At 39.3% G+C, this 27,385-nt stretch overlaps 1 protein-coding gene across 1 annotated transcript in view; it reads right to left on the bottom strand.

Annotated features, from left to right (window-relative positions):
- Positions 1 to 27,385, bottom strand: part of COG5 (component of oligomeric golgi complex 5) — a 174,040-nt gene that overhangs the window by 3,959 nt on the left and 142,696 nt on the right. The window contains exons 15-21 of the mRNA XM_053943076.1: positions 19,152 to 19,262; positions 17,729 to 17,791; positions 16,823 to 16,926; positions 15,239 to 15,476; positions 6,842 to 6,918; positions 6,240 to 6,366; positions 5,606 to 5,685 (exon numbers count right to left, since the gene is read on the bottom strand). Of these exons, the coding sequence (XP_053799051.1) occupies positions 5,606 to 5,685; positions 6,240 to 6,366; positions 6,842 to 6,918; positions 15,239 to 15,476; positions 16,823 to 16,926; positions 17,729 to 17,791; positions 19,152 to 19,262 (800 nt within the window). The remainder of the gene's footprint in view (positions 1 to 5,605; positions 5,686 to 6,239; positions 6,367 to 6,841; positions 6,919 to 15,238; positions 15,477 to 16,822; positions 16,927 to 17,728; positions 17,792 to 19,151; positions 19,263 to 27,385) is intronic.

The raw sequence follows: 27,385 nt of genomic DNA, 5'->3' as shown, positions 1-27,385 counted from the left end.
AACTGATTTATCTCCTTGCTTTGAAAAAGCCCTTGAAAAAGATTACAGAGATAACCAGATAGATGAAAGGGAGAAGCTTTACCCTAAAAGCAGCACCCAAAACCACTCAATGTGAGCCCTTGATAATCCTTTGCCAGACTGTTATTCCCATCAGATCAAACAAGATGGAATGAGATTTAGGCTATGCTAAGTGCCATACTGCAGTATTACAGTCCTACTGTCACACCTTCTAGCAGCTTTTATCTTTTTTCCTTCTCTCCTTCCCCAAAAGAATCTGATTTAACTCACAAAACCAACTCCATCAGAGGCAGCTAAAAGGAGTTTTGCAGGTCCCTTCTGCTGCACTTGCTCTTTTACTGCAGCTTTGCTTGCATTGTTTCAAAGAGATGGAGTCAATCTTCACAAATATAAGCAACCTGAAGAGCACCACAACTCTTACCCACTCCAAAGACAATCAGTAATGTCAATACTGTAAGGTGAATTCTCAGGCATTTTTCTAGAAGAGACTTTTTACAGCTTTACACTAAACAATGAAAGCAAAAGCTTTCTGAATAGTCCAACTGCATTCGCTATTTTCCTGTGCCCCACACTTGCATCTCCAATAGAAGTATTTAAACATTCTGAAGCTGAATGTTTTAGAAAGCCATTCATAACCAGTAGCTTTACCTGAAACAGTGAAAGAACAGTGTTTCTGGTAAAGCAAACTGGCCTGGAGAACTCCCTGCTCCCTGTTCCCACCCAGGGAAGGCTGGGAGCCTGCTCCCACACAGGCAAGTGTAGGAAAGCAGCCAAGAGGAGGATGAAAAGCTGCTGCAGCTGCTAAAGGCCGGTAGCAAAGAGGTAGCCACAGTCACCTGGAGTTCCACACCCTACCAGGTGACAAGGGAATCATGGTCAAGCTCAGAAACTCCTTTGCATTGCTGCCTGTGGGAATGACACCACGGAGGTGGGCCAGGAAGTCTGTCCATTCCTGGTAAGGAAAGGTCCAGGTAGTAAAATGGCACAAATCGTGAATCCAGGGAGGAAGGTTGTTTGGAGGCCAGAGAATAATGGTGAGGTTGCTCCAGAGTGAGAAGGAAGAATGGGCTGGAAGAGGTAACTAAAAGCAGCAATGGTCATAGAGTAGACAAGGTTCCAGAAGTTCATTTGGGATGGGAATTTTGTTTTGCTGAAGACAGTCAACAAGTCTTCAGGGGACAGCAGCATACAGGAATATGGACAGTGCAGGAAGTTGCTTGTGGCAAAGCAAGATGATTGTTGCTGCATGCAGCCAGACTACAGCGAAGGCTCCCTGAGCTGGGCAACTTGGAACATCACAGGAGCTGCTGGGAAGCCTACCTGACTTTAATTTGGGGAGATAAATGAATTCAAGGGCTTTGTTAACACTTGCAATGCAGACTTTTCCATGACATTTTGGTAAATTTTAAGTCCTAGCTCAAATGAGCTTCTGTTAACTCTGCTGACAGTACAGGACTCAATTCAGATGCACCAGTTTACCATTAAAATCTTGTCTGCAGAAATGCAGGATCACTCCTGTTGAGGACACCAGTGCCAAAGTAGTTGTGGAAAAATAAACAGCACTATGGGTGAAAGCAGTATCATGAAGTCTCCAGCACAGAGGAGATCACAGCTGTTGTCATATCAAAAGATGTAATATATAGTTGTATTATTGTTTTTTAAGATGGTAGAAACCCTGTTTATGTAATATACAAAACATACTCTTGAAGGGATTAGACTAAATAATGCCCTAAATTCAGCATCTTCTAGTCTAATAAAGGACATAAAACCTGCTCAGCAATCTGTTTCTATTTTAAAAGACAAGCTATGGTATACATTACAAATATTGTTTGTAAAAGAGAGCTATGGAAGGAGGGTTGGTGGGATGTTCTGCATATATTAATGCTTCATTAAAAATGCCATAAGAAGTAAGGAAAAAAAAAAGCCCTAAGTTTAAGATGCCCTCCCACATAAGGAAAAGGATTTTAAAGCACTTATTAAATTACTTCACTTGCATGAGCAAAACCATGAGCTTTCTTGGAAATCAGGACAAGCTGATTATATAAGACCCTGATAGTTCTTCTTTAAAATGTTATTTGAACCCATGAAGATTTATATCTAGAGCTAAAAGGAAAAAAAAAAGTATTATTTGGGTTGTGGCTCTTAAGGGATCTTAATGTGTATCCCTTACAATTACTCTAAGTAATTAATCTTATATGGAATTGTGAATCCTAGTGCTACCCTCCTGGGCTCTGCCTTTGGTCAAATGGAGTCAGATTTACATCGTGAGCTTCAGAAGAGGCAGGGATCATCTTTCTGCTCAGTACTGGACTGCACCCTGTGCACTCCTGTCCTGATCAATCAGCAGGGCAGCTGGAGGACGCTGGGGCCAGACTTTTCTTTAGTATTTTGGTAAAAGACCCTTTGCTCCACAAACTTTAGGGCAAAGCAGAAAATAGAAAATCTGCTGTGTAAGAGACATCTGTATGACACCAGGTCTATTAATCGAGTGCTATAAAAATTACTGTAAAACCAAACATTAAAACCTTCAACAGCATCACCTGTGGAACAAGAGAGGAGCAGGAGACATCTCCGGGTATTCCAGACGGCATAATGAAGAGATGAAAGGGCCCGTGCGCTGACAGAGACGCCTGAGAGCCCCCCGGGGTGTATGAGTGGCCGGCAGCGCTGCAGCCTCCCCTCCCGGCTGCGCTCCTTGCCCCGGAGCAGAGGCAGCGCTGACCCAGCGCGGCCCCGCTGCTGCCGGCGGAGCAGCCGGCTCTGCCCAGCCAGACAACCCAGCGCACAGATGGGCCTTTCACGGTGCTCCCCGAGCTGCCATTTGTCCCTGCCCCGGGCAGGTGAGTGGTCAGAGCAACTCCTCAGCTCAGGACAGCAGCTCCATATGGAAATGCACCCTTCACTGGGCCTGGCTTTCAACTCTGCTTCAGCAAGGGGGAGCTTGAATAAGGGGAGTCAACACACACTCTAATGGTAAAGGTAGGAATTTGGCCCTTCAGTGGATGAACTGTCCTTCAGGCTGTCTCAAATCCTGTCATGTCTAATAGGGTTTCTTTTATGGAAGAAAAGTTGAGTTTTCAAGCTTAATTTAAAAAGAAAAAATTGCCCTGGCCACTTAAAGTGCTCCTTTCAATGCAATCCCTGCTCAGGGAGGACACCTGCAGCAGGGTCACCTCACCTAACTTTAAATGTCTGCAGGGCAGCTGGATGCCTGAGAGAATTCCTGTCTCCCAGCCCACACTCCATTCACTGAACAGAGAAAATGGGAGCTTTCAGGACACAATGCAACTGACCTATTTTAGGTACCCGCTTCAGGATGAGATGAATCAGCCCCAGCAGCACCTGTTTCTCTCTGCTGTCTACAAAGGGAGTCTGGCAAATATACCTCTGGCCAAGTAAATACCACCCCTCGTGCTGAATACAAGCAGAAAGAAATGCACAAAAATGCTCAGAATGGGACTAATTCATGCCATTCACACCACGTTGCGAGCGAAGACTTTAAGACCTACAGAGCGGAAGAAGCATTCCAATTAGCTTTAATATGAAGCTAGAAGGATCCTGGTAACACAAGGAAATTAATATCTAGGCAGCAGGTCCCTAGAGTAATTGCACAGTTGTTACAAAGGGAAGTTGCACAAAATTACTATTTGCAAGACTGCAACAAACAAAAAGATAATATCTTGATGTAGGCCAGTGCAGGGATCTGAAGGCTCCAAACATCCAAAGTTCAACTCGCACAGCTGAACGACTACAGGTGGAAAAAGCCTGAAGAAGGTGACTGATAAAAGAGCAAGATGCCTGCAGTTCAACTTGGGTTCATATGAGACACACAAAGAGCTGGCTCAGAAATCTTCCAATAGAGTATTAAAGAAAATAAGAGTGATTCATGGTCATACTAGTGACTGATGTCTGCTTGCCTGCCTTACATTTGATAACCAGCCATGAAAAATGAATAAAGAATTCAATGTAAGGATTGAAAGGAAAACTTAAGTACTCCAGCTTCGTTACTCGGTCTAATGGATGACACTGTCTCAGCCTAAAAGCCTCCTCCCAAGGTTTGTTCCTTAATACCTCCATGGTTAGAACAATTTATCAGTGTCTGAACATGACCACCAGCACGCCCATTAACTGAATCAGTCTGGATGAAATTTAATTGCAGACAAAGACAAAAATGTGTTGTAGTTTAAGGATGGCATTTTCCTTACTTGGGAAAACAAATTGAAGAGAACAAAATCCCACCAGTTCTCAAATGATTTGCATTCCCTGCTTTTTCTGTTATATCTGAGATTCAACACTTCCAGTGTTGCTAGTACTATCAGGACAGAAATTACAATCAAAATATTCATAGCTGATTACATATACAGCTCTGTCAGCCCCGTACCTATCCCCTATGGCTCTGTAATTCTGTCTCATGCCTTGAGATTCAAGAACAGCTAGTTTTGTAGACAAAGTAGACTTATCACAAGTATGATTTTCAAAAAATACACATATGAAGAGACACAGTTTGTATTTTAATGTTTCAGAAATAAATCCTAGTAACATCTACTGGTGATTAACTAGTATCTCCTTAACTGGCCTAATCACTGCATGGAACTGTGTGGTGCTATCAGCTTCAGGAAGTAAATATTTATAGCAGACTCCTCTTGGCTGCTTTAGAAGTGTGGACAGAAAACAGTTGACTTTCTGAGGCACAGTCACTGTTGGCTGGAATGCAAAGTCAGCTTTTTATCACTCCAGCAAAAGCTGGCAACATCCATGCATGCTAGTTCAAGGACAGAGCTGGCTCCTAGGCCAGATGGAACCTGGTGCAGCTACATGTGACAACCTTTCCCAGGTCACTGGTGTGGGGGACACCAAGGTCACTGAGAAGAAGGCTGGAAAGTTCAGGGTTTTAGGAGCCAAATGATCATCTGAGCCTCGAATCCTGAGGACCCCCAGGTTGGTTTTGTCATGTTCATACAAATCTGCTTTCTCTAACATGCTTCAAAACTCAGCTTGATTTGAAAAACAAGACCCTTAGCTTTTCCTAACATCTTAAGATGCAAAATAATATGTAGCTATGAAGTCATCTACTCTAGCAAGATTTCAAAAATCTGATGTAATTATTACTTCCTAAAGATCATGGGCTGATTTCCTGAAAAAATAACATTCCAGGTGTGTAACAAGGGTCTTCCAGTTTTAGATTTCTACCTACATTTATATTGGTTAAGCTTTCAGAGCTTCTCTTTGCTGATACAGATGACAGGACAGCTGCAGTCTTGACTTTCCAGCAGTTAGGAGAGAGAGGCAGTTTTGCAAAAACTCATGATTAATTTAAACCATCATTGTGCATGGTTTACTTTCTTTACAAGAGGATTATGTGCTCCTTCCAAAGGCACTGGAGAGTTTGAGTACAGGGTGGTGGAAGGGAGAGTTCAATTTATATTTCTGCCACTTTGCAACTCATCCCATGAGTGGAGAGAAGGTAATGGTATTTATGATACATCTCCTGAGGCACATTTTTTTTTACTTTTCAAGAGTCCTAGTGTGCAGATAAGTTACTGCTCCATTATCATAAATGTAGAGAAGAAAGAAGCACGATTTTTACCGTATGAGAGCAAGCCTGTCTTTTTCAGATGGATGATCATCGAGCCACTGGGAGTAGCGGGCAATGGACCACTCAGCCCTCTGGTACAGAGAAACACAAACACCAATTAAACAAAATGCAAAAAGGGAAACAGACACACCAATTTCAGAATCATAGATGACATAAATGAAAGCCACATGAGGTTCTCAATACCGCAGTGATGCAGAATGAATTAAGAAATCAAAGACAATTAACAGGAATAGCCCAGTATGTTATTTGGGAGCTCAAAGGTCATCTCCTACATCAGCTGTTGGCCCATTTCTGACAGGGTTTTTATGTAGATTTCCTGCATCTTACAAGAGAAGGATCCAGGCAATTTGCAGTCTGGGGAAAGATCTGCAACTTCTACCATGAGCTGACAGAACAGTAAAGAACTGAGAGTCTATTTAGTATCAGGTTATCATTTCCCTACTATTAATCAATCAATCAATTTAGTAAACCAATTATTATAAAGCCTTTGCTACAATAAAAACAAAACAGAAAAATTATATAAAATATGCATTTGAATAATTTTTAACTAAAACAGCTAGAGCAAACTACAATGCTCGTTGCACCTTAGGACATCTGAAAATAAAAGACAGGTTGATCTTATTACCTGGAAGGGTGATTTTAGCTCTGGTGGTGCTCTTGTAAATAAGAACTGAAGAATAATGCTGAATGGAATAACCTCTCCCAGAGCTGGGCTACTGGCAATATGCTCACTGGTCTGGAACAGCAGTGGTCTGGAAAAATGTAACAATACGCTCATTAAATAAAGAAAAAGCTTTTCAAATGTGTAAGTGCCTGTATGTGGTGGCAATATTGTGTCAGGATAGAACCATTGAGTTTTTTGCCCCTACTCTGCATCTTGGGTTTCCAACACAGGTCCAGTTTGCAAAAATTTACAGCAGTTGCCTATTGTAATTAAACACCATGGGCCTGTAAATTTTGCATTTCAGTGAAAACATTTAAGGTAACTATAGAATTCGCTGTCATAGATGTACTGAAAGCAACACAAAAAAGTACAATTTGGCCAACATTTGCATGACAAAGATTGTTAAATCATAGTTATACTCTGCATAAAATTTAAAAGAACTTTAATCTATTTCTAATTTGCAGGTGGGTGTTGCCAAAAAAGCTCTCAGTTCAATCAGAACTAACACGAGGTAATAAATCAGTTTTGAAATACCGTTTAGTCATACTGCGACTGCAACTCACCTGAATGACCTCAGCTGTCTGTAAGATTTTCCCAAGTCAGAGACTCGGCGACACAGCGGTGCTACTGCTAACTCCATCTACAAAAGCAAACAGTTCCATTTAAATTAGATTCTCCCAAAACATAACACCTGTATTGAAATAGCCTGTCTTTAAGCAATAATCCAAACTTGCAGACTAAGTCAGTGACTTCTCTCTGGTGGCTGAATTAAGACAAGAAGCTGTCTTTTCCTTTCATACTATGTTGCCCAAGCCAAGACTTCTGCCTTATTCTTGGCAACACAATAAGCATTTCGTGACAAATGATAAAGACAGTCTGTGCATAAAAACAGAAGGGGCTTTGTAAGCTTTCTGAGACTTGTTTCCTGCAGCAGGTTTATTTTGCTGGTGATGAGTTTCCTAATGAAGCACTTATGTCAGTACCCCAAAAATCTGACCGTAGCCTGGGAAGAAAGCAAATCTAGGCAGGTCTCCACAAACCACTGCTAAAGCAGTAAAACTGCAGACACATTTCAGCTGGGCAGCCTTTCCTTTGGTGAAGGACAAGGTTAAAATTATTCTTTCCTGAACAGCGGGTCCCAAATTTTGGGGCATAAAACCTATACAGATTAGATAGAAGGCAGCTGTGATCTATTGCCAAAGGGTCATACGGAATCATGGTTAAAGAGTAAGACCATTATTTTCATACTGTTGGGTTTCTGAGTTAGAGCAGCCATCTTTAAAAACAAACAAGTTTAAAATACTTTTTGTTGTTGAAGCATGGGAGCTCTGCTTTTTTGAAGAAGAGCCAGGCTCCACTTGGGTTTTTACATCTAAATTCTGTCACAGGCTCTTCATTAACAGTGAGGACACAAAAGTGAGAAAGAACTGTTTCCCTTCTGGATCCCAGACTGAACATGAACTTTACACAGCAAAATTTCAGCTAATGTGCACACCAATACAAATACCACCACTTAAAAAAAAAAACCCAGGTAATTTTACTCATACATGGATTAAGTCTTTATTTTTTGCATTCCTGAAGTGTCAGCCAAATGATGGATCAAGCTTTATTCTCTGTTTTTTAAAATCCCCAACTTGAAAGACTATTCAGATTTTGATTTACATATAATGCACAATTAAACTAAGTTTCAGAAGATGACAGCTAAAATAAGCAACAAGATCAAAACCACTATACCATGAGTTTTCCTTGTAAGTAATATTGCTGAACGAGTTTCAAAGTGTTTGTGATATGACACTATTTACAGTGAAGTCTTTAATACTATTATATTATTCTTTCTAGCTGCAGCATTTCCTCAGACAGAGATGGCTGCTTGGCCACCAGCTTCACCAAGAGCACATAACTATGCTGGGATTCCAGCATAAACAAGGAACATGGTGCAGTGAACTATGATGCCATAGTTCAGCTAAACCCAGAAGAACTTAAATTAGTGAATAATGCAAATCAAGGCTATATACTTCAGGGCTTATATACTTCCCTCTTTAAAAGCAGGTGGCAGGATAGGAGTCATCTCACCTGCTTCTCAACATCTACAGGTTCTCTTCAAAGGCTGTGGAGAGAAACAGCCACTCTTGGGGGGGTGATGCACCTTTCCCCAAGGTGGACACCTAAAATAGGTCAGGCCAATCATGTTTGTAGGAGTAACCCCCTACATGACACTCAGGCAAAGCTGGGAAAGCCACAGGGCCCAACCCAAGCATCTTGGCTTCCCCTGCAGACCAGGAGAGGTGGGTAGCTCTGGAAAGCAATGGGGAATGCCCCACAGAGCTTTCCCATGGGCAGTGCACAGCCACTAACTAAACCCAAGGACCTCTGTGCACCTGCCCACATCAGGCACTTCCAGGCCACTTGAAATCTGCATTTTATGCAGATTTCACTCACAGGAGAAGAAAGTGAATAAAAAATCCAGGACATAAGAAAATAAGGCTCCAGACCGAGTAACAGCCTGGCTTCCTCTTGCCTGCTGCCCTTTTTGGTCCCCAAATCTTTAGGCTATGAAATGGCCCCTCTTTACATCCTGACGATGAGGTCACCTCTCCTGCAAGCAGGTGGGGAGGTCAACGTCCCTGTGGCGCAGAAGCCACCAGATGCTGTGCTGAATCTGTTGGCACAAGGGAGTGAGGGCATGCTCCCAGGGAAGGCAGGCTCTGCAAGGAACCGCTGGAGGGAACTGCTCCAACTCCAAGCTGCAGTGAAGCTTACAGCAAGCTCAGCATGTTGTTCCCCCAGGTCCCCCAGAAGCACAGGTGGGAGCCAAGAGGCTGGTGTGCCACACAGGATCAGGAGCAAGCAGCCAAAATAAGGAGCTAACCAAGTATGCTTTGCTGCATCATGATATAAGATCCCTACAGATCCTGAAAAACAAATGGGAGCAAGACTCTGATTTCTCCAGAGCTTCGTTTCAGGCATCAGTATTGGCTGGGGGCAGCTGGAAGCAACTGATACCCTGCAGGAGCTGGTGTCCCAGCTCTGGTGGGAGCTGTGGGCTTGTAGCTGTGAGGGACCAGGGAGAAGATAATTCCTTTAGGTTCTTTAGAGACTTTGATAACAGGCAACAAACTGCCAGTCTGACTCGTGGAAACAGTGATGCGCAGATCAAACGGTACTCATGAGGGGGAAGAAATAACAGCATAGGAAAATATAATTTTGCTTAATAAGTTTTAAAAGATTGTTTCACTCCCGGAACATCATATGAAGTAATGAGACGTTAAGTGAAACTTTCTACAGCTTAACCAATTCCTTATTAAAACAAATTTTAATGAATTCTCTTGAATATACTTTGTAGTTTCCATAAATTAATTTTTTTTGTCTTAAGTACTAAAGAAGAAAAATTACTTTGGAAAATTCTATTACTTCATCTTCAACCTTTATTCACTGTAGGAAATTATTAGTATTGCTAGAACTAGATAGATTTTATGGTGGCAGCAGATGGTGGATTCGTGAAGTAATAGCTGCCAAAGAAAAATATTGTTTTTAAGCTTTGCAGCATACTATACTATCTCACATTGACTCATGAAGAGTGGGAATGAGTGAAAACTAATCTGGTAAAAATGTACATAAACCACAGAAACTCTTTTTTAAAAAACTATAATACTAGTCTTTGTGTTATAACCCAATCTCTCTCCAATAAAAAGTATAATGCACATAATAACTAAGATTGTTTTCTTTCCTTGAATTTTAGGTGTTTATCTGAGCCCAGTGACACGGTGAGATGCTATGGCATCCTTCTGCTGTCACAATCATTTCTGAGGCCACTGAGAGGAGCTTAGTGTCTCTGCTGAGCACTGTGCCAGCCCAGGAGCAAGTGCTGGGGAGGAACCATTCGGCTGGAACAGCTGCTGTTTTCAAGGTGCTGGAATTGGGCAGAGAATTGAGCGTGCATCACTTCTGGCTGTGTTACCTGTCATCACCTGAAACAGCATCAACTGTTGATTCACACAGCGAGTTCTACTGTAGCAGCCTCTGCTGTGATACACAGCTATAGTTTCAAAGCCTGTCAGTGAGCTCTTGCATCAGGGGATGATTTTGGCTGTTGGCAGCCAGTATTTGTATTATGTGTGCAAGGCCTTTCACTCAGCCATGTCCTGTGGACTTTACATATAAAAGGGTAAGTAGTATTTTCTGTTTCTTTTCCAGATTTCCCTTCCAAACTGTAAATTTGAAAATTCAAACATCCAGATTAAATTCAGTGATAAATCAGGTGTTCAAGCAGTAATTTGCAACCACAGAGGCTTGATGTGATATTATCATTAACACAGAATCCAAGGGGAGCACTAGGAGATGAATGTGCTTGCCAAAAAGCAAGCAGCAGATACAACAGAAGAAGGCCTAATGACTTGTTTCTTTTAGGTTTGTTCAAAACCCATTGCTTTTCCATTATTTATTCATATGTTAGTTTGCCATGCTATGCAGGACATAGGGGCAGGCGCCTGCCCAACATACGCTTCTTTTCAATGGTTAATGCTATCTAAGCCCAAAAAGGCAGTATTATCTTTTCTTCTCATATGACTCTGCCATAGCCCATGGCTAGGTGGTCAATTATTGAACTATTCACTGGCTGGCCATATTGAAAAAAAATACATCACATGCCTGGCTTCTCTAATTGGATTATGTTCAGCAACCCAAGGGTGAAGTTAATACATAGTTTAGATACAGATAATGCATATATATTGAAGAGGGCTTTAAAAAAACGCATAGTGAAGTTACTTTTTAGTGTCTATTGTGGTATTTTTAAGATCTCTCATTACTTAAACAGCTGTTTTTTCAGCTGGAAAATCTTAACATTAAATTTTTAGCAATTACATTTCCTCCTGGCCAAGATGAATCCCAAGTTTTTAAATGCTACCTCAAAATGCTTTTTTCTAGCCATTCACCAGGATAGACTGCTTTAACAAGCAAGGGAGCAGAAGAGCTGAACTATTACATGAAAGAAGGCCTTGAAGGGATGTGCAATTTGATTTCTCCTCAGTGCAGCAATTCCAAAACAGTTGATGTTTAAGTAAATCCTTCAGCTGTAACACCTCTAAAATAACACACATCAGCAAATAATTCCCTCTTTCCAGGAAGATAATTAGCACTAAACATTAAATGTATTTTAGCTTTAGTAGTTTCTGTCTTTATTACTAGAACTGTGATTACAGCATCCTGCTGCTCCCATTTCTCTGTAAGAAACTAGAACGCAAATTTTAAAGGAAAAATTATAAAAACCACTTTTACACTTGTATCATCATGTTTGTTCAAATGGGCTAATCTGTCTACATTTTAAAAAATCCAAATGCCTAATATTCTTGCTTTTTTTAAATGCCACATACTGAATCAGGAAACCAGATTCTGACCATAGTCTAGCCAGCAGATAGGAACAGCTCTTCTACACTACAATTTAGCATTGTAAACTTCTACCATAGAAACATTTTTCTAGAAAAATTCAATAAAATCCAAATATTTTGCAGTATTTTTTGCAGTATTTTTTTTGAGAAAGACTTGAAGAATTAGTGGCAGCATTAACTGTCCCCTATCAAAACAGTACTGAACAATGCCAAAAATCCCAACCATGAATCATGCCCAGATAAGAAATACAGAAAAGCATACAGAGAATAGTATCAACTCTAACACGACCAATAAAAATTGTTCATTCTTTGCTGCATTTTCCAGCATTTCCATCAGGTTTTAGGAAGGCCTAAACCACAAGCCACAATCCCAAAGTATGCCTAAGTGCTGTAACAACTCTGAACAAGCAAGTTAAAAGGTCCTCTGGAGAAGAACTTGCACTCCCAGAAACAGAAGTGTTGAAAACCATCAGGGCTTGCTTGCCTCCAGGAGAACATTTTTCTTCAGTCTGACAAGTACTGAATTAAAAAGTGAAATTTGGTATTAAATATGTGAATATTGAATTATGGGCACCTTGAAAATACAAAACCAAATAAAACAAGCTGATTTGGGTGTATACAGGAGTGAGCTGAAAAGTAATATTGTGCAATTGCTTGCATAAAAACTGAGTGCATGAAAAGAGCTGAACTCAGCCTGGAAATATTTCAAATGAGACTCCCAAGGAACTGTGGCACTTGATAACAACCTTGCAGTGCTGTGCACATTTCCTAGGGCTTGCAATGTTCCTGTGTTCCTGTAAGCACTGATTTACATGAAATCACATTAATGATATTCAGGCATATTTCATAGCTCTGTTTACAGCTGCCACAGTTGCACACACCTAGTCTCACTGCTGAGAAACCTGTAATGCATAGGACAGGCAAATGCCATACTGACACTGCAAATTGGGTAAGACAGAGAATTCAAGAGAGCTACAGCAGTAATTCCTAATGTATGAGTAGCTGAGCTTCGCTCCAGAAAATTGGCTGTTATGCACCTCAGCAAACCCAGCTCTGAATGAAGAGAACTTGAAATGCATTTTCTCCCTTCTGTGTGGACACCTGTTGTTTTGAGGCAACTTATCAGTAAAACACGTTTTCAGTGCTAAAATTTTCAAATCAGACTCTCAGCCAAAGCTATTCTTGCTGAGTATAAGGCAGCTGTAACTCTGTGAGTGCCCTGAAAGAATGTGAAGAAGCATGAGATACCCAAAATCTGATGCAATCAAAGGTTACTTGATTCATTGCAGGTGTGTTTATAATAAGAACTCAAATTAATCAAAGCTTCTGGACAGACTTCTGCCTGGGTCTTTTGCTTGCAAACAACCCCAAAACACCAGAAGGGATTTTAAGATCTCAAAAGTCAGTTCTGAGCAGAAACATGTAACCCTTTTTTGTGTAGAGAAAATCCAAAATTACTTTACAAGACAGAACACAAGTAAAAACAGTTTATAAACAAACCTACTCCTACACACAGTATCTTTCCAGGCAGGTTGTTTCCTTTGGGTTTGGCTTTAGTCCAACAATGCAGTGCCTTTCTGGGACTGAAAAAAAACCCTGCACACAGAACTTATGGCCATTTGGGAAAATATATCCTTCTCATCAAGCCAGCAGCCCAGCTAAATACCTGCTCCCTGCCCTCCTCAGTCAAAAGCAGCAGCAACCTCTCCTAGTCCTCATTAAAGCTGCATTTACACCAGGACTCCTGGCTGGGTCAGAGCAACAGCCACCTTCCTGCCAGGCTCCCAGGAGCTGGCATCGTGGGCATGTGCACAAAATCCACCAGGTTTTTGGGAGGAGCACACACATCCCAGAAAACATGGATATATGGCAGCATCCACTTACAAAATGTTTCAGTCCTTTTCCTTCTATCCTGAGCAAGAGGATAGAGTGTCTAGGCCATTCTGGACACTACAGCCCCAGTGCAGCCTGGGACACCCAGAGGAGCTCTGTGCAGAGATGCTCAAAGGCACAGAGTGAATGCTGAGTTGGCTCCTGCAGCTGGTTGGACACAGAATTCTTGTCTTAAGCTCATTTTTAAACAAGCCAAGAATACCGTACAATGTGAAGAAAAGAAAAACACAAGCCCCCAGATGCAGCAACAGTTGAAGGCAGGAGACAAGAATGATTTCAAACCCTTTCTTTTTTTTTTTTTTTTGATACTGTGGTACAAAAGAAATCAGAATATTTTTCTCTACTCCATTGAGGAGTTATACTCAGCACAGTGGGGAAGACCATGCAAATTCCTCTACACTCTACAAAAACATATCTTCATTTTTCACTTAAAAGGTAGTCCATATCAGAATGGGAAAATCACTGTTTAAAAAATTATAAACAAGTTATATTTTTAGGTTATAACAGGTGCTTAGATCAGATACTTTTACTATACAATCAGGTTAAAACATTTTCCAAATTTATATGACTTACTTTAGTTAAACTTAGCATAAATTACAAAAATTATCTCTATTCCTTCCACAGGAAGATTCAAGTGTCCTCTTTTTGCTTCCAATTTTGTGCCATTGTCTTCAAAACAGAGAAGGGAATGGAACCTTCTCACTGAAAGCAATTGAAATCTTCCCCTTCATTTCTGTGGTTAAGGGCTGATTTGCTATTTTTGAGTAATGAATAAAAGAATTTTACTCAGAAGTATGTAACTCACAGGCAAATGATACAAAGCAGCCACAAGAAGGAGTGGAGGTGGCAGCAATTCCTCCCTCCCTGCTTTCCTCTCCTACCTCAGTTACCTACCAGCCAAAATCAGCACTCAGTATGCAGACAGCTGGTGCTAATTCCCTTTTCCACTTGGATAATAATAAATGGCAGCCTCAGATTGATCCATGGTTGCCTAATTCTTTGGCACGTTAACCATACAGTTGTACTGCAGACAAATTAAATTTTAATATAGTAGGTAACACAGACAGGTAGTGGATATGAATCTGGCAATTTCTTTTGTGGTTTAGTCCCGTATATTAGGTAGGTAAAGCTGAAATGCAGGTCAGTCAATTGGGTCATGAAGAGAATATCACAAGACAACTGCCCTTCTGTTTTCCATAGGGCAGCTCTTGCCCAGGATATTGATATTTCTTTAGCTTGTCTCCTTCATTGCAAAGCAGCTGAGCTAGCCATAAACCACTGTGGGCACTGTGATATATAGAGTGACTAAGGAAGTGACACACCATATTCCATTAGAAGAGAGAGAAAGAATGAAGTCAATGAATGGTGGCAAATGACGGACGTGCCACAGAGGTCAGCCAAGTGGGACAACATGCCAAGATGCAGCTGAATTTAAATGCAACAGTCACCTGGACAGGAAGCTGTCAGACCTCCCTGAATGTGCCTTACAGTGATGAGGGATCTTCAACTACTTAGTGGATGCATTTCTCAGCATCCAGTATCTTATCAGAGAGGATGTTTAGACCTGGAACGCGCCAATCTCTACAACTGCCGGTTTACACTTCAATGCGGACAAAAGTGTTGATACTTTCCAGTCAAATCAGTGCAATGACACTAAAAAGCAGAAATCAGCACTGAGGGTACCTGTGCAAAATCTGCTGCCAGGCGCATCTTCCCACCTTCACCAAGGGGTCGTATTAGACTGGCATTGCGAATGAAAAGCTCAATTGCTCTTTGAGCCATGGCTTCAGTGTTATCAAAGACAAAGTCAAAACACTCAAAATGTCTGAAGTAGTCGCTCATGACTCTTGCTATAAAACCCTGAAGCTCTTTCATGTAGAGAGAACAAGGGACATCTGGTTTTCCTGAGTTGGATAATGATCTGAAAAAAAACGAGAGAAGAAAAATAAATAGGGGCAGCTAAATTCATCTTTAAAACGCAACCAAAACCTATTGGATTCTTTTAAACTTTTTTCCTACCCCATCGAGTCATGACATGAATTGTAGAGTCTCATTTCTACTCAGAATATGGAGCATGTAACTCTCTCTGAAACTATAGTCAGAAGATATGTCTTTATCAGCCATGCCCATGAAGAATTAGAAGATGAAACAAGAAAGAACAAGATAAAGGGCAATACCCCACTCCTACCCAACTTGCAGAGCCTCCTTCAATTTGGAACCTACATCTGAAATCCAGATCTTAAATTTGAATGTCCCAGTTGTTGATTCGAAAGTCTAATAGTGGATCATAAAATATAAACATATGTCACAGAGTTACTAATTTAGCCTGTCAATCCCAAACCTGTTCTCTGTATAGAATAAGTCCCTGAGATTCCTCCAAACCCAGGATTACAAAGTCAGTATCACAGATGCAGCATAGAAGCCCCTGGATACAAACCAATCCTCCTTCTCTTTCTTTGACTGACAGTCAGGTCAAAGAGCTCTTCCAAACTTAGAAGAACACACAGGCTATCTAACAAAGCTTAGCCTTTGGCTGGAAACTGTTTGCCCACCTAGAGAGGTATTGTGCTACTGCTGCCAAATGAAGGTAAGGGTAAACTGTTGTTTAAAAAAAATTCAAAAGGAAAATTCAAAATGTCTCTGAAAATATAGTATTTTCATATAATTTTCAAGACAAAAAACAGGACAATTGATGATGATACAAGCAGTGTCAGAACAGACATGACAACCAAAATAAAATTTAGGAAGGAAGTCTCAATTATACATCAGACTCAAGATCTTGGCATGTAAAGAATCCTGGAAATTTTAATGAAAACACACTGGGAAAATAGCATAATATACTGAACCAGAGATTTACATTTTTTAAAAAGTTAATTTTAACTATTACATCACAGGCTATATGCTTTGAGAAACAGGAATACTGACATTTCTGAAGACTGTCCAAAAAAAACACATTTTGAAAGCAAAAGGGTTTTTTTAAACACAAAAATGGCCTCTTGTCAGCTTTCTTTTTCTATATGAAATTACTTTTACTCAACAGATATGAATACAAAAAGGGGAAGGGAGAAAAGACAGATGCTACCTGATTAATTTGTTTCAACAGATAGGTGTAATTCTGCTTCCTGTGTTCATTAACCATAAAGCATCATCTTCCCCTCAACAAACAAGCACTCCTGGTTCAAGGACATTGTGGCAATAACAATCTATTACACACATGCAGGACATCTTACTAGAGCAGTGGTAAATTTAAAAGATATTTCTAGTTACCCAGAAAAATCTTCCTGGTGCATGGTGATGATAATAGCTTCCACTGAATCTCCTACAGAGTTCAGTAGCGGCTGAACAGCACTACCCATTAGATCATGGACTGCCTAAAATAGAATAAGAAAAAGGCAGAAGTAAGGAAACAAAAACTAGAAGCAATTGCATTTTGACACCTCAAAAATACCTTAGGAAACATTCCGCTTTATCAGTGCTTTTTATTATTTTGCATTAGAAAATGTTAAATAGGAGAACCAAACCTAAAGATAACATTTCTCTTTAACTGATTTTACCAGTAAAGTACAGAAATAAGACTGCTTGCTGCTTCTGTGTAAAGCCTTCCTTCAAAAAGGTGCACAGCAATTTGGCATTCTTGGTTTGTACATGTACATGTTTTTGTGCACACTTGGCTCAGTTGTTCATTCCCGAGACACAAGCTGCCCTTCACTCCTCTGCACACAAACCCTCCCCAGTCAGTGCCCAGCAGGACAGACTTGGAGAGCTGTCAGCCACAGAGGCTGCACTGCCATCCACATCCCCCTCCAGGAAAGTACCAGGTCACATAAAAATTATAATTTGATGTCTCTGTTGTGGGAGGAAGGGGGTGATGAAGGATCCAGCTATTGCTGTGTGAATGCTGCAGAGAAAGACATTTATTTTCACAGTCAGATGACATCTATGTCCTGACCGTTATGAGAATATTCTGAATACAAGCATGACTCAAGCAGTGATCTGGCACTGGTAACACATATGTAGCTGCAGACACAATAAATTAGAAATGTCAGAATATTTGTATACCTGTTACTAAATATACTGATGTAAAATAATATGTGGGAAATAAGTGCCCATTTTAAGTGTAACAAACAAAGCCAAGCTCAGCCCTATCCCTGAAGCATATGGACATTCAATTACCTTTAAGGCAGTTGTGACTGTTTGCTCAGCAGCTGCTGGAAATGAGCTCTGACTGGTAATAACCTAAAAATTGTAAAGTAATTGTTAATAGTCAGCATTCAACAAATTCTTAGAATTCATAATATTCACCATCATTTAAAAACATACTGAGTTATCCTTAGCAATGAGTGTTTACAGATAACTATCAAGTGTGCTTTATACAGACAGAATTTTCAGTGCATCATCAATCCTTCGCTCTCAGATTTCCTATGGACTCTGCTTCTGCCTTGGCAAAGAAATGATTCAATGGAGTTAAGCTGAAATTTAGCTGAAAGGCTAACAGAATCAGAATAAAAATAACTGGTGTATTCTCCTACTGCTAAGTATAGAATTCATGGAGAACTATACAAGCAGCTCTGTGGCAAATATTTGAAGGAATGATTGCTCTTTCTCAGTATTATGACTATTATAGCACTACATTTTAAATAATTGTTTATGTACAGCTAAAACAATACTAAAATTGAGAGTCAACGAATGATCTGAAGGACTATTCTATCAATTTCCTTACAGTCTTGAACATGCTACACAATAGTATTTTTAAGCCAGATAAGTACTGAACTCAAAGACTGAATCATATCAGATCTCCCTCCAACACTAAGACACATGAGGTTCATTACTAAGTACAGAAAAAGCAGACTTAAAAGTTGATCTACCATCTGTTTGCAAAATCCAAGGAAATTTTATAGGCTTTTTAGCATTTTTTAAAATTCTTTGAACATATCCAGAGTCAGGAGTACTCATGATCTTTTTTCTAATCAGGCTAGGATTTAAATACAATTAACTGCAACTACCAATGTATCTGTTTGGTTTAGTTTACAAAGACTGTGTAACAACTGGTATCACTAAATCAGTAAACTGGAATTATTCCTAACTGTGCTTAGTCCTGAAAAATTTCCAGGCCAGACTTTAGTCACATTAATAATGTATGGAGATATTTGTGAGATATTGCTTTTCTTGATTTCACCCTTTCCTTCCTCTTTTCAGTTTAGATGCAATTGTGGGAAAGCATTGAAAGTCTCTTGAAAAATGTAAGCTTGGGCTGAAGCAGATGCAGCAAGGGGGCTATCAGGCTGATTAGTACAAAGACAGATAAGAAAAAACAAAGAGTTCAATTGTTTATGCTCACAAATTAACGGCTGTCAGATGTGATTATTCTCTAGAAACATATTTTTATTCTTCTAATATTGACAATTTGTCATATAGTGGTGCTTACAAGGGCCAGCCCAGTCTCAAAAAGCTGTACAAGTGCACAGCAAGGTGTAGATCTTAACACAAAACTGGGCTGTATTTGCCAAGAGTTCTCATCTGCTGAACGGAGCATATGCACAGGATAGAGCAAGAAGGTAACATTATGGCAAGAAGAGAAAGGCCAAAAGAAGCCTACCTTCAGAACTGCCTGGTGCAGTTTGTACAGAGAATTGACCACAGCCACGTTCCTCCTCTGGCCCTCTGTCAGTGGCCCAATTACCTGGCTGGCATCTCCTTGAGTAGACAGCTGCAGTGATCACAGAAATTGTTGGTACCAACTCTTTAAACAGTGTGTCTCCCCAAAGTTAACTTTGACCACAGCAAAAAGCCACAGGCAGGCCTTCACTACCCAATGTTCTTCCATTTAACTCCTGTCTTGATTCATAGAATTTCCATCTTCAGATTAAACAGCCTGAACAACAGCAACAGGAACCTTGTGAGACTGTCTCAGCTCCCAAACCACAGCACTGAGACCCAGATCTCCTGGAGATACCTAGTCCCAGCAAAACTTCAACTTTGTAATCCAATAGTCAGATGAAATCACCTACCTGATGAAGCCCAAAACCTCCCAGCAGCTTTTCTCTATGAGCAGCATACATTTTTCTGTATGCCCTCAGTCTGTCCTTCTGACAGCTATTCAAGCATCTCCTTCAAAGCTCTGCTTTTTCAAATAGGTGGCTTAGAGCTTTGTATATATTAGAGGCTTGTAAGTCAACAGAAAAATAGAACTACAAGGACCAAAACTTCTAGACCTGTCATTAAAGAGTTTTATCTATAAATCTTTCAGCAAAAATCGAAGAAATATTTCTTCATATTTAAACTGCACCAAGCATGCATTTTTTATTATTATGACAGAAATCAAAGTTCCAGGATGATACATAAATAGCCATTAACTATGGAACAGTCTCATAAGAACACCATAGCATATGCTTATAATTTAAAACATAATAAAGTGCAATTGGTTAACGAACAAATTTTTTTAGTGCACTCAAAGCTGCAGAAATACAAAGAACTGACAAATGGTGATGTGAATTCTAGAAGTACATCTAAACATTAAAGCAAGAAACCTATTAATAGAAGGCTTCACTGAGATATAATTACCCAACTAGTTATCTATGTTTCAGGATACAGAATTATCCTCCAGGAAATCCCTGAAGATATCTAGCTCCAAAAGTCTCTGAGTAAAAATATATTCAACTCACTGAGCTAAATGGTAAAGAGGCTTTCATGGAATATGTCTAGACACAGTTGTAGGTCCTACAGAAAGCTCCTAAACTAAAACTGAGCATACACTAATAATTGTTTAGGAACAAAAGAAACAAACATAATATGAAAATTTTTAACTTATGAGAAACAGTGAATCTTTACTACCAAAAGACTATTTCCATACTTCCCATAGCTTCCACACAGCATAAGCACAGACAGAATACAAGCACAGTTATCCAGTATTTTCCAGCACTACTAATGATGAAGTTTTAGACAGGTTTTTGCAAGCACCCAGGACCTCTGATTTATTCACAGCACTATGGTGACAATATCTGCTCATTTCTCTTTCTTCAAATTTAGGGATTATTTTAGGATAAATAAATTTCCAAGGCCTTTGTAGAAGGAAAGATCTTTTCCAATGTACCTTCAATTATTTGGTATCAAAATGTATCCTTAAACTGGTTGACAAATATATTGTTGTGTCAGCATTTTCCTGTCTCCCTAATAGAACAGCCATGTGAGCAAAAACATCCCTGTTTCCTTCTAGATACTTCTATTTGACAGACCTGACTGGTTTTTAGAATTCTGCTCTCACATTTACAGCTTCACAGATTAATAACAAAACAGCTGTAGAAAGAGATCCTGTCCACCCTGCTGACCACCCTCCCAGGCACAAATAACCTTCTTCTCTATGCTTTTTAAAGTACTGTACAGACTAATTTATATTTTTGCACATTTACAACTATTAAACATAAAAGATACTATTAAACCAGTATTTTTTTTTCATCCCAGCCACTTAAATTTCAGTTCCTCAGAGTTGTAAAGGATTCACAAGTTCTTAGACATTGGACTCCAGCTCTCCTGCTGGTGAAAAAGCTTAACTGGTAAGTAAAACCATTAACGAGTACAAACATAACCCTTCTTCAATAACAAGAAATTCTTGCAGTCAGCAACAGTGCACAACAGCTTCACAGGCAAGATGTGAAAACACTTTAAAAACAACTAATCCTTGTAAAACTGTTTACCATATTACATTTCCTTTAGCTAATTCACTTGAACTTTGACAGTTAAATGTGCTGATCCCCTGTACATCCTAAAACCAATGGTCTAAAGCAAAGAGGCCTGAAAAACTTGACTCTTGTAACTAGCAATTGGAACTGGGCAGCACAGGGCTCTCAAGGACCATGTCTCCTGAAGGTGTGCCATGAGAACACCTGGAAGCTATATGGCCAGGTGTGTCCTACCATTTATAGAAGTCTCTCTTGCTGTCACCACAATAGTTTCTCTGACTTTGCCTCAAGGCAAGAAAGTTCTGCACTCTGTCCACTTTGGTTCATGTACCTACACTGTGTCACTGGTAAGAGTCTGGATTTCAGACAGTTTATCATTACTCCAGTATTCTAATGCCTCAGACTGAATTCTTGACACTCCTTATATCCATTATAAAATCATGCATCCAGTTAGGAAAAATGTCATTATTGTGTCTCCCTGGCTCCCAGAAAACAAGCCTTATGGCCTTTTTACTACAGACATAAACAACCCCTCTGTTTCTTTTCCAACATACAGGGTTTTAGCAACAATTCACATTTATCACTCTCCTTTATACAGAAAATACTTTGAAAGTTCTGTGCTAGACACAGATTATGCATTTAAACCCAGTGGTAGTGCAACTTTTCCTCTGTTATCTGGCCACTGGGGATTGCACTGTGTAAATAGGTTAAGTCAAATAAGTGTGAAGCCTGTGCACGTCTGCTCAGGCTGCCTGAAAGACACAGTCCACAGGCCTTCTTTTTCATGAGGGCACTGGAGAAAAAATCAGATGCTTTTTTAATCAGTCAGATATATCCTGAAATGCAGAAGGCCAGGAAGGGTGATTTATCCTCAACAGAAACAGGGGGGATAGAAGGGGTGACTTCATCCCAAATCAGAATCTGTTTTGGGAAACAAGTGAAAGACCAAGTGCAGCTGAAGGCCAGATCCCATCTCCAGGGAGCTGTCAGTCACCCTGGGAGTTAGTCTGGTTTAAGCCTGCTGGCTGAAAACAAAGGAAAATAAATGATGTTGAAGCCAGACCTGAATGAGCAGCAGCAACAAGGACTGTGATTGCTCCACATTTCTGTATCTGCCTTAAGTACCGCAATCGATTTCTTACACTCTTCACTTCAGCTGGTTAAATTGTTTCTGCTTTACCTCAAGCCTGTCTACTATTTACAGTAATTTCATGGGCAGTAGCACAGGCACCCATTCCCCAGCAAGCATCAATTCTACAAAGGGTGACACGTCAGCGTGAGCTCCCTTTGCCAGCAGGAGCTAGGAGCACACTGCCAACATGGGATGCTCGTGAGGAAGAGCGAGGCAGAGAGGTGTCCTACCAGGAAATACTGGCCAGGACTGTTGTGTCGTGCATCCAGGCACTGGGACAAAGACTGTATCTTGTGGTGCCCTAAAAAATGTGAATGTGAGCTTCTGTCCCACGCAGCATTTAAAAACAGCAAGGGCAGCTGTTAAACTGAAATGAGAAAGAAACACTGGGAGACAGCGCCTTTCTGACATATATATGAGTTTTCTCTAAAGTAGGTGGTTGAAATGTGCAGGTTCAATCCAGCAACTGACTAGCTGGAGGAAGCTGCATAGAAGAATTTTGGAGGTTTTTAAATCTAATTCAACTGAATCTGAGACCTAAGCAGTAGACTGATATCAGGTAGCCTACTAAAAAGGACACCTGTAGAAGCCAATACACAAAGACGAACAAGCTGACTTTCAGGTCACTTGACTTACTTCAGACTGACATGGTCAAGAAGCTGTAAGCCAGGACTGGCACTGTGCTCTCACTGAATTCAGAAGTTCTTCTGAAAAATAGCTTCTTTTAGTTTGTATCCCTCAGTACACCTACGTGGTTACACTGCTTCACCTCCAGAGAGAGCAGGTGCCTCATCTTGGGTCTCTCTGCCCAGTGCAGAAAATTTCAGGAATGATTCACCTGACCACATGCAGGAAACTAAGAAGCAGAGAAGTAAGAACATCCTTGAGTAATTCACCTAGGTTATTTTAAAACCCCTGCTTTGGGAAGATGGTACATGCACCCTGTATGCCCCTATTTCCCTTCATTAGCTATAAAGGGAATTTAAAGCAGTAGCACAGATCCCTAGTAGTCTTGTCAGTTACATTCTCACCCTATAAATGTATTTGCACCCCTTTGCATAGACCTACTTTGGAAATATGTCTTGGAAATAATCAGATTAAGTGTTATGGATTTGACACTTTTCTGTGTTTGATGCCTTAGAACAGACATGAAATTTGACAGCATGGATTTGATCTCACATGTTGAGACATGTGCAATGATAAGATTGCTTTGGAATTAAATTCTTGTTTTCACCACGAAGCAATGAATGTAGAATTTAGATTAGGCCATGAATCAAATCATCAGTTCTCCCTTGGGTTATAAATGAAATGCTAACTGAGTTTGTCTTTTCTTGTAGGAAAGCTCAGACTATTGATACATCTTTCTCGGTAATTTTTTTAGTGCTTCAAAGTGAGTAGCACTCCCCTCTTTCAACAGGTGGCAGCTCAGAAGAGACACTGATTTGTGAGCTCGTTTGTTACTATTCCCTTCACAGACTACGTATCTTGTGAAAAACTTCAGTTTCACACTTAGCAACTAAGATCTCCTGTGCATCCTTATTGACAGTTTTGGAAAGCTCCATTTATTTGATTTCTCTGAAACAATCTCAGCAAACCCATTTTCTTTAGAGCAGGAAACATCATCATAATTTAGGAGTATGGAGAAGATCCTAAAATAAGATGAAAGTAGGGCTTCTCAACAAATCATTCAATCTAACTCCAGGATCACGAGACTAAAGAGTGTTTTGATAGCACTGAACTCCAGTTGTAAAGCTGACATTTTCAACAAAAAATGCATTCCTAATAGATGCAGCTGATGTTGCCATACCTCTGGCAGAAGGCAATCAATCCATCTGGTACTTGGCCTCCTGCCTGATCATAACAACTTATTATAAAGCACAGAATCCATTTAGAGAGTTTCTGAGTCAATAGGGCTTGGCCCTGGAATTTCTCCCATAAACTACAAATAATTGGGATGATTTACCCTTAGGTTTAATGTTTTCCATACTGCAGAAGGAACCTTTTACAATCTCTTTCCACCTAAAAACCACAAAAGGTTTAGTAGAATCAGTTTTCTACTTTTTTATAAAAAGCACCATTTAGCAGAAAAATACAGAAGAATCTGAACTCTGTTAGCTATTCCACTTAAATATTAGTTACTTAGAGGATAATTTGCAAAAAGAAGAGACATAATTTAGAGGTTTAAAATGTAGGATTTGAATGAATGTGTCAGTGAAAGTAAGATCCTTGACTGATGAGGATAAATTAAAAAAAAACAAACTAAAATTTAAGAATAAATAATAAGTAAGAATTTATGTTCTTGGAACGGCTTCTAATTTTGCAGAGAAGAAATATTTAAAGACAGGAGGAAAGGAATAAGATGTGAGTTCAGGCAATAATTTAAAATGTACATAATAACATGTATATTGCACCTTCAGGACATTCTTGTAGCTTCCAGAATATTTTTTTTTAGCTTGCTCAGAAAAATGAAAATTTAATATTCTAGAAATATAGAAAAGGAGGTCTATGGTGAAGAAATTAAAAATCTTATAGAAAACATAATCATTACTTTGGAAAGAAAAAACTGAAGGGACTGTTACATCCTTGACCAGGAAAAAGACCGAACATCTTGCTCATACTATTCATGTTAAAGGAAACAGCAATCATTGAACCATTTCCTCGGGCATATTTCTGCTTTGTTTTGGTTTTTCTTCCTTAATATTTTCAAAAGCAAAAGAAATAGAAGAAAAACAGCAAATGGTCTTTCTGTAACAAAAAAGATAGGATTTATCTCCAAGTCTTTGAATCATCTGAGAATAAGACACTGTACAAGTAACCAAAAGTGACTAATGGTTCATGATGCTTAAATAATGAGCTGCTTTAAAACAACTGTGATATCAGAAAGCACTTATAAAACCAGTTCCTTTAAGGAATTTCAGAGAATCCTAAACCTGAAACACTTGGAATAATTTCTCAACTACAGAAAATTATGCCCCTTCTATTATCCAGCCAGCCCAAGTCTGAGGAGGATTTCAAGGACAATGTGTGTTGATCCTGATACCTCTGACAGTAATGGTTTATTGCATTTTTCATGCTTGCCAAATTAATGACTGAATGATTGATCATATCTTATATGTAATCCCATTAGCTCCTGGTTTCAACCAGCTACTGAGAATGCCCCTCCAGAGGTGGAGAGCAGACACATCCATCCCCAAGACACATGAGAGGTTCAACATGATTGGGTGATATTCACCCACACATAAAAAATACAATCAACTTCTTTAATTGCCATCTGCCTTTTGTAGTATTGAGTCCAGCATTAACTGAGATTAGAATATTACCACCCCACACAAGTTTATAATTGAACTTTACATGGTCCAACTTTCATTAGAGCTGTTCCAAAATTGAAAAATTCCAAATTCTTTACCATATACATATATATATATATATGCATGTATGTATATATATCAACATTTAACCAAGTCCTTTTCTGAATCACAGAATTTAATTTGCTAAGAAATAACTTAGAGCTTACTATAACAAAATATTGTAAGGATTGTGCAATCACATTCTTTTACTACATGCTAGCAAAATAACATACTGGGCTTAAAGAAGTCTTTTAACCAATTTCCTAGCAAGACAAAGTGAAGTACACAGGACTCCCAAAATCAGACTTTTATATTTGGATTATTTTTTTCTGGAGTTTAGCCAGTATATCTTAAAAAAAAAAAGTTTAAAAAAATCACACATTTGTTATGTGAGTCACGATCTAACCACCAAAAGACAACATGAGAAAAAAGAAAATCCTTCATGAAGTTTTTTAATGTAACTCTCTCCTCCAGATTTTTAATTACAGTTTTAAAAGTTTAAATGCTTTTTAAAGTGATTTATCAGATAGATATTCCTAAGTATTCTCTGACCAATATAGGTACTTTCTAATGACTGTTTCAACAAAGCTCTTCTCATCTTTCCATCAAAAAAATAAATTACAAAACCTTACCTGACTTTTGATTATTTTTAAATTAGACCTACTGCCATCTTTAGCTTTTATTACTGTACAGTGAAATAGCAATTATTCTGAAATTATTTTATTATATAATAGCCTCCCACATATTCTATTTAAATACCTATTAATGAATTCTTTTAATGTGCCAAACATTGAATTCATATTTTTGGGTTCTCTCATTTAAATAGCAAGGATACAAGTTTTTCATTGACAGTAATACCATGTCTTCAAGGTACTGGCACAATACAATTAATTCATGTATCTCAAAAGAGAACTGGGGAAAATATAATCTTTCACATTACTTACACCATTGTTACTGACCCGTTATTTACATAAACCTTTCCTGAGGTGTCATTTCACTACTGTTCCTGATGATTTGTGGGCTTATTAGATTTCATACTTCCCTCCGAAGTTCACAATATTCGACATTTAGACAGGAGGACGAGATACATTTCCCTGGAACTATCAGACAAATCTCATTGTTGGAATATGTCCTGACTAGTGATTCACCCACAAATGAAAGCTTACAATTCAATATAACACCATCTAATAGGAGACACGGATTAATTCTTATAAGATCACATAATAAAAAGAGCAATCAGAAATTCACTTTATGTCATTACAATAAGGATTCATCACACTTTTCAATTCAAAACCATCACAGGCCTCATAAATTTGCTGGGGTTTAAATCTCATGCCAGAACTCCAGTGTATTTTTATCCCTTCACTGGAAGAATTTGGTTCCAGGAAATCTTTTCTCTCTCCCTCTCCACCCTGGTCTCCCCTACTTGACTGAATTATTCAGCTAGATGAATTTAACTATGTCACGTAAGAGGATGGGTGGGAAAAAATCCAACACAGCTACCTCAGACCACACAGTTATGTCAATAAACATCAGTAAACATCCTAACAGACATGCAGCTCACATCCATGTTTTTGCTACTCCAGCATATTTCATTTGAGCAATCTGTATAAATTAACTGGGCCAAAAAATATTTTGGGTAGTGTAAGGTACATTTCTCCTTGAAATATATATG

Source organism: Vidua chalybeata, chromosome 5 (assembly GCF_026979565.1).
Source record: "Vidua chalybeata isolate OUT-0048 chromosome 5, bVidCha1 merged haplotype, whole genome shotgun sequence".
Classification (NCBI taxonomy): Eukaryota; Metazoa; Chordata; class Aves; order Passeriformes; family Viduidae; genus Vidua; species Vidua chalybeata.
This window is presented reverse-complemented; position numbering and strand designations above follow the sequence as displayed.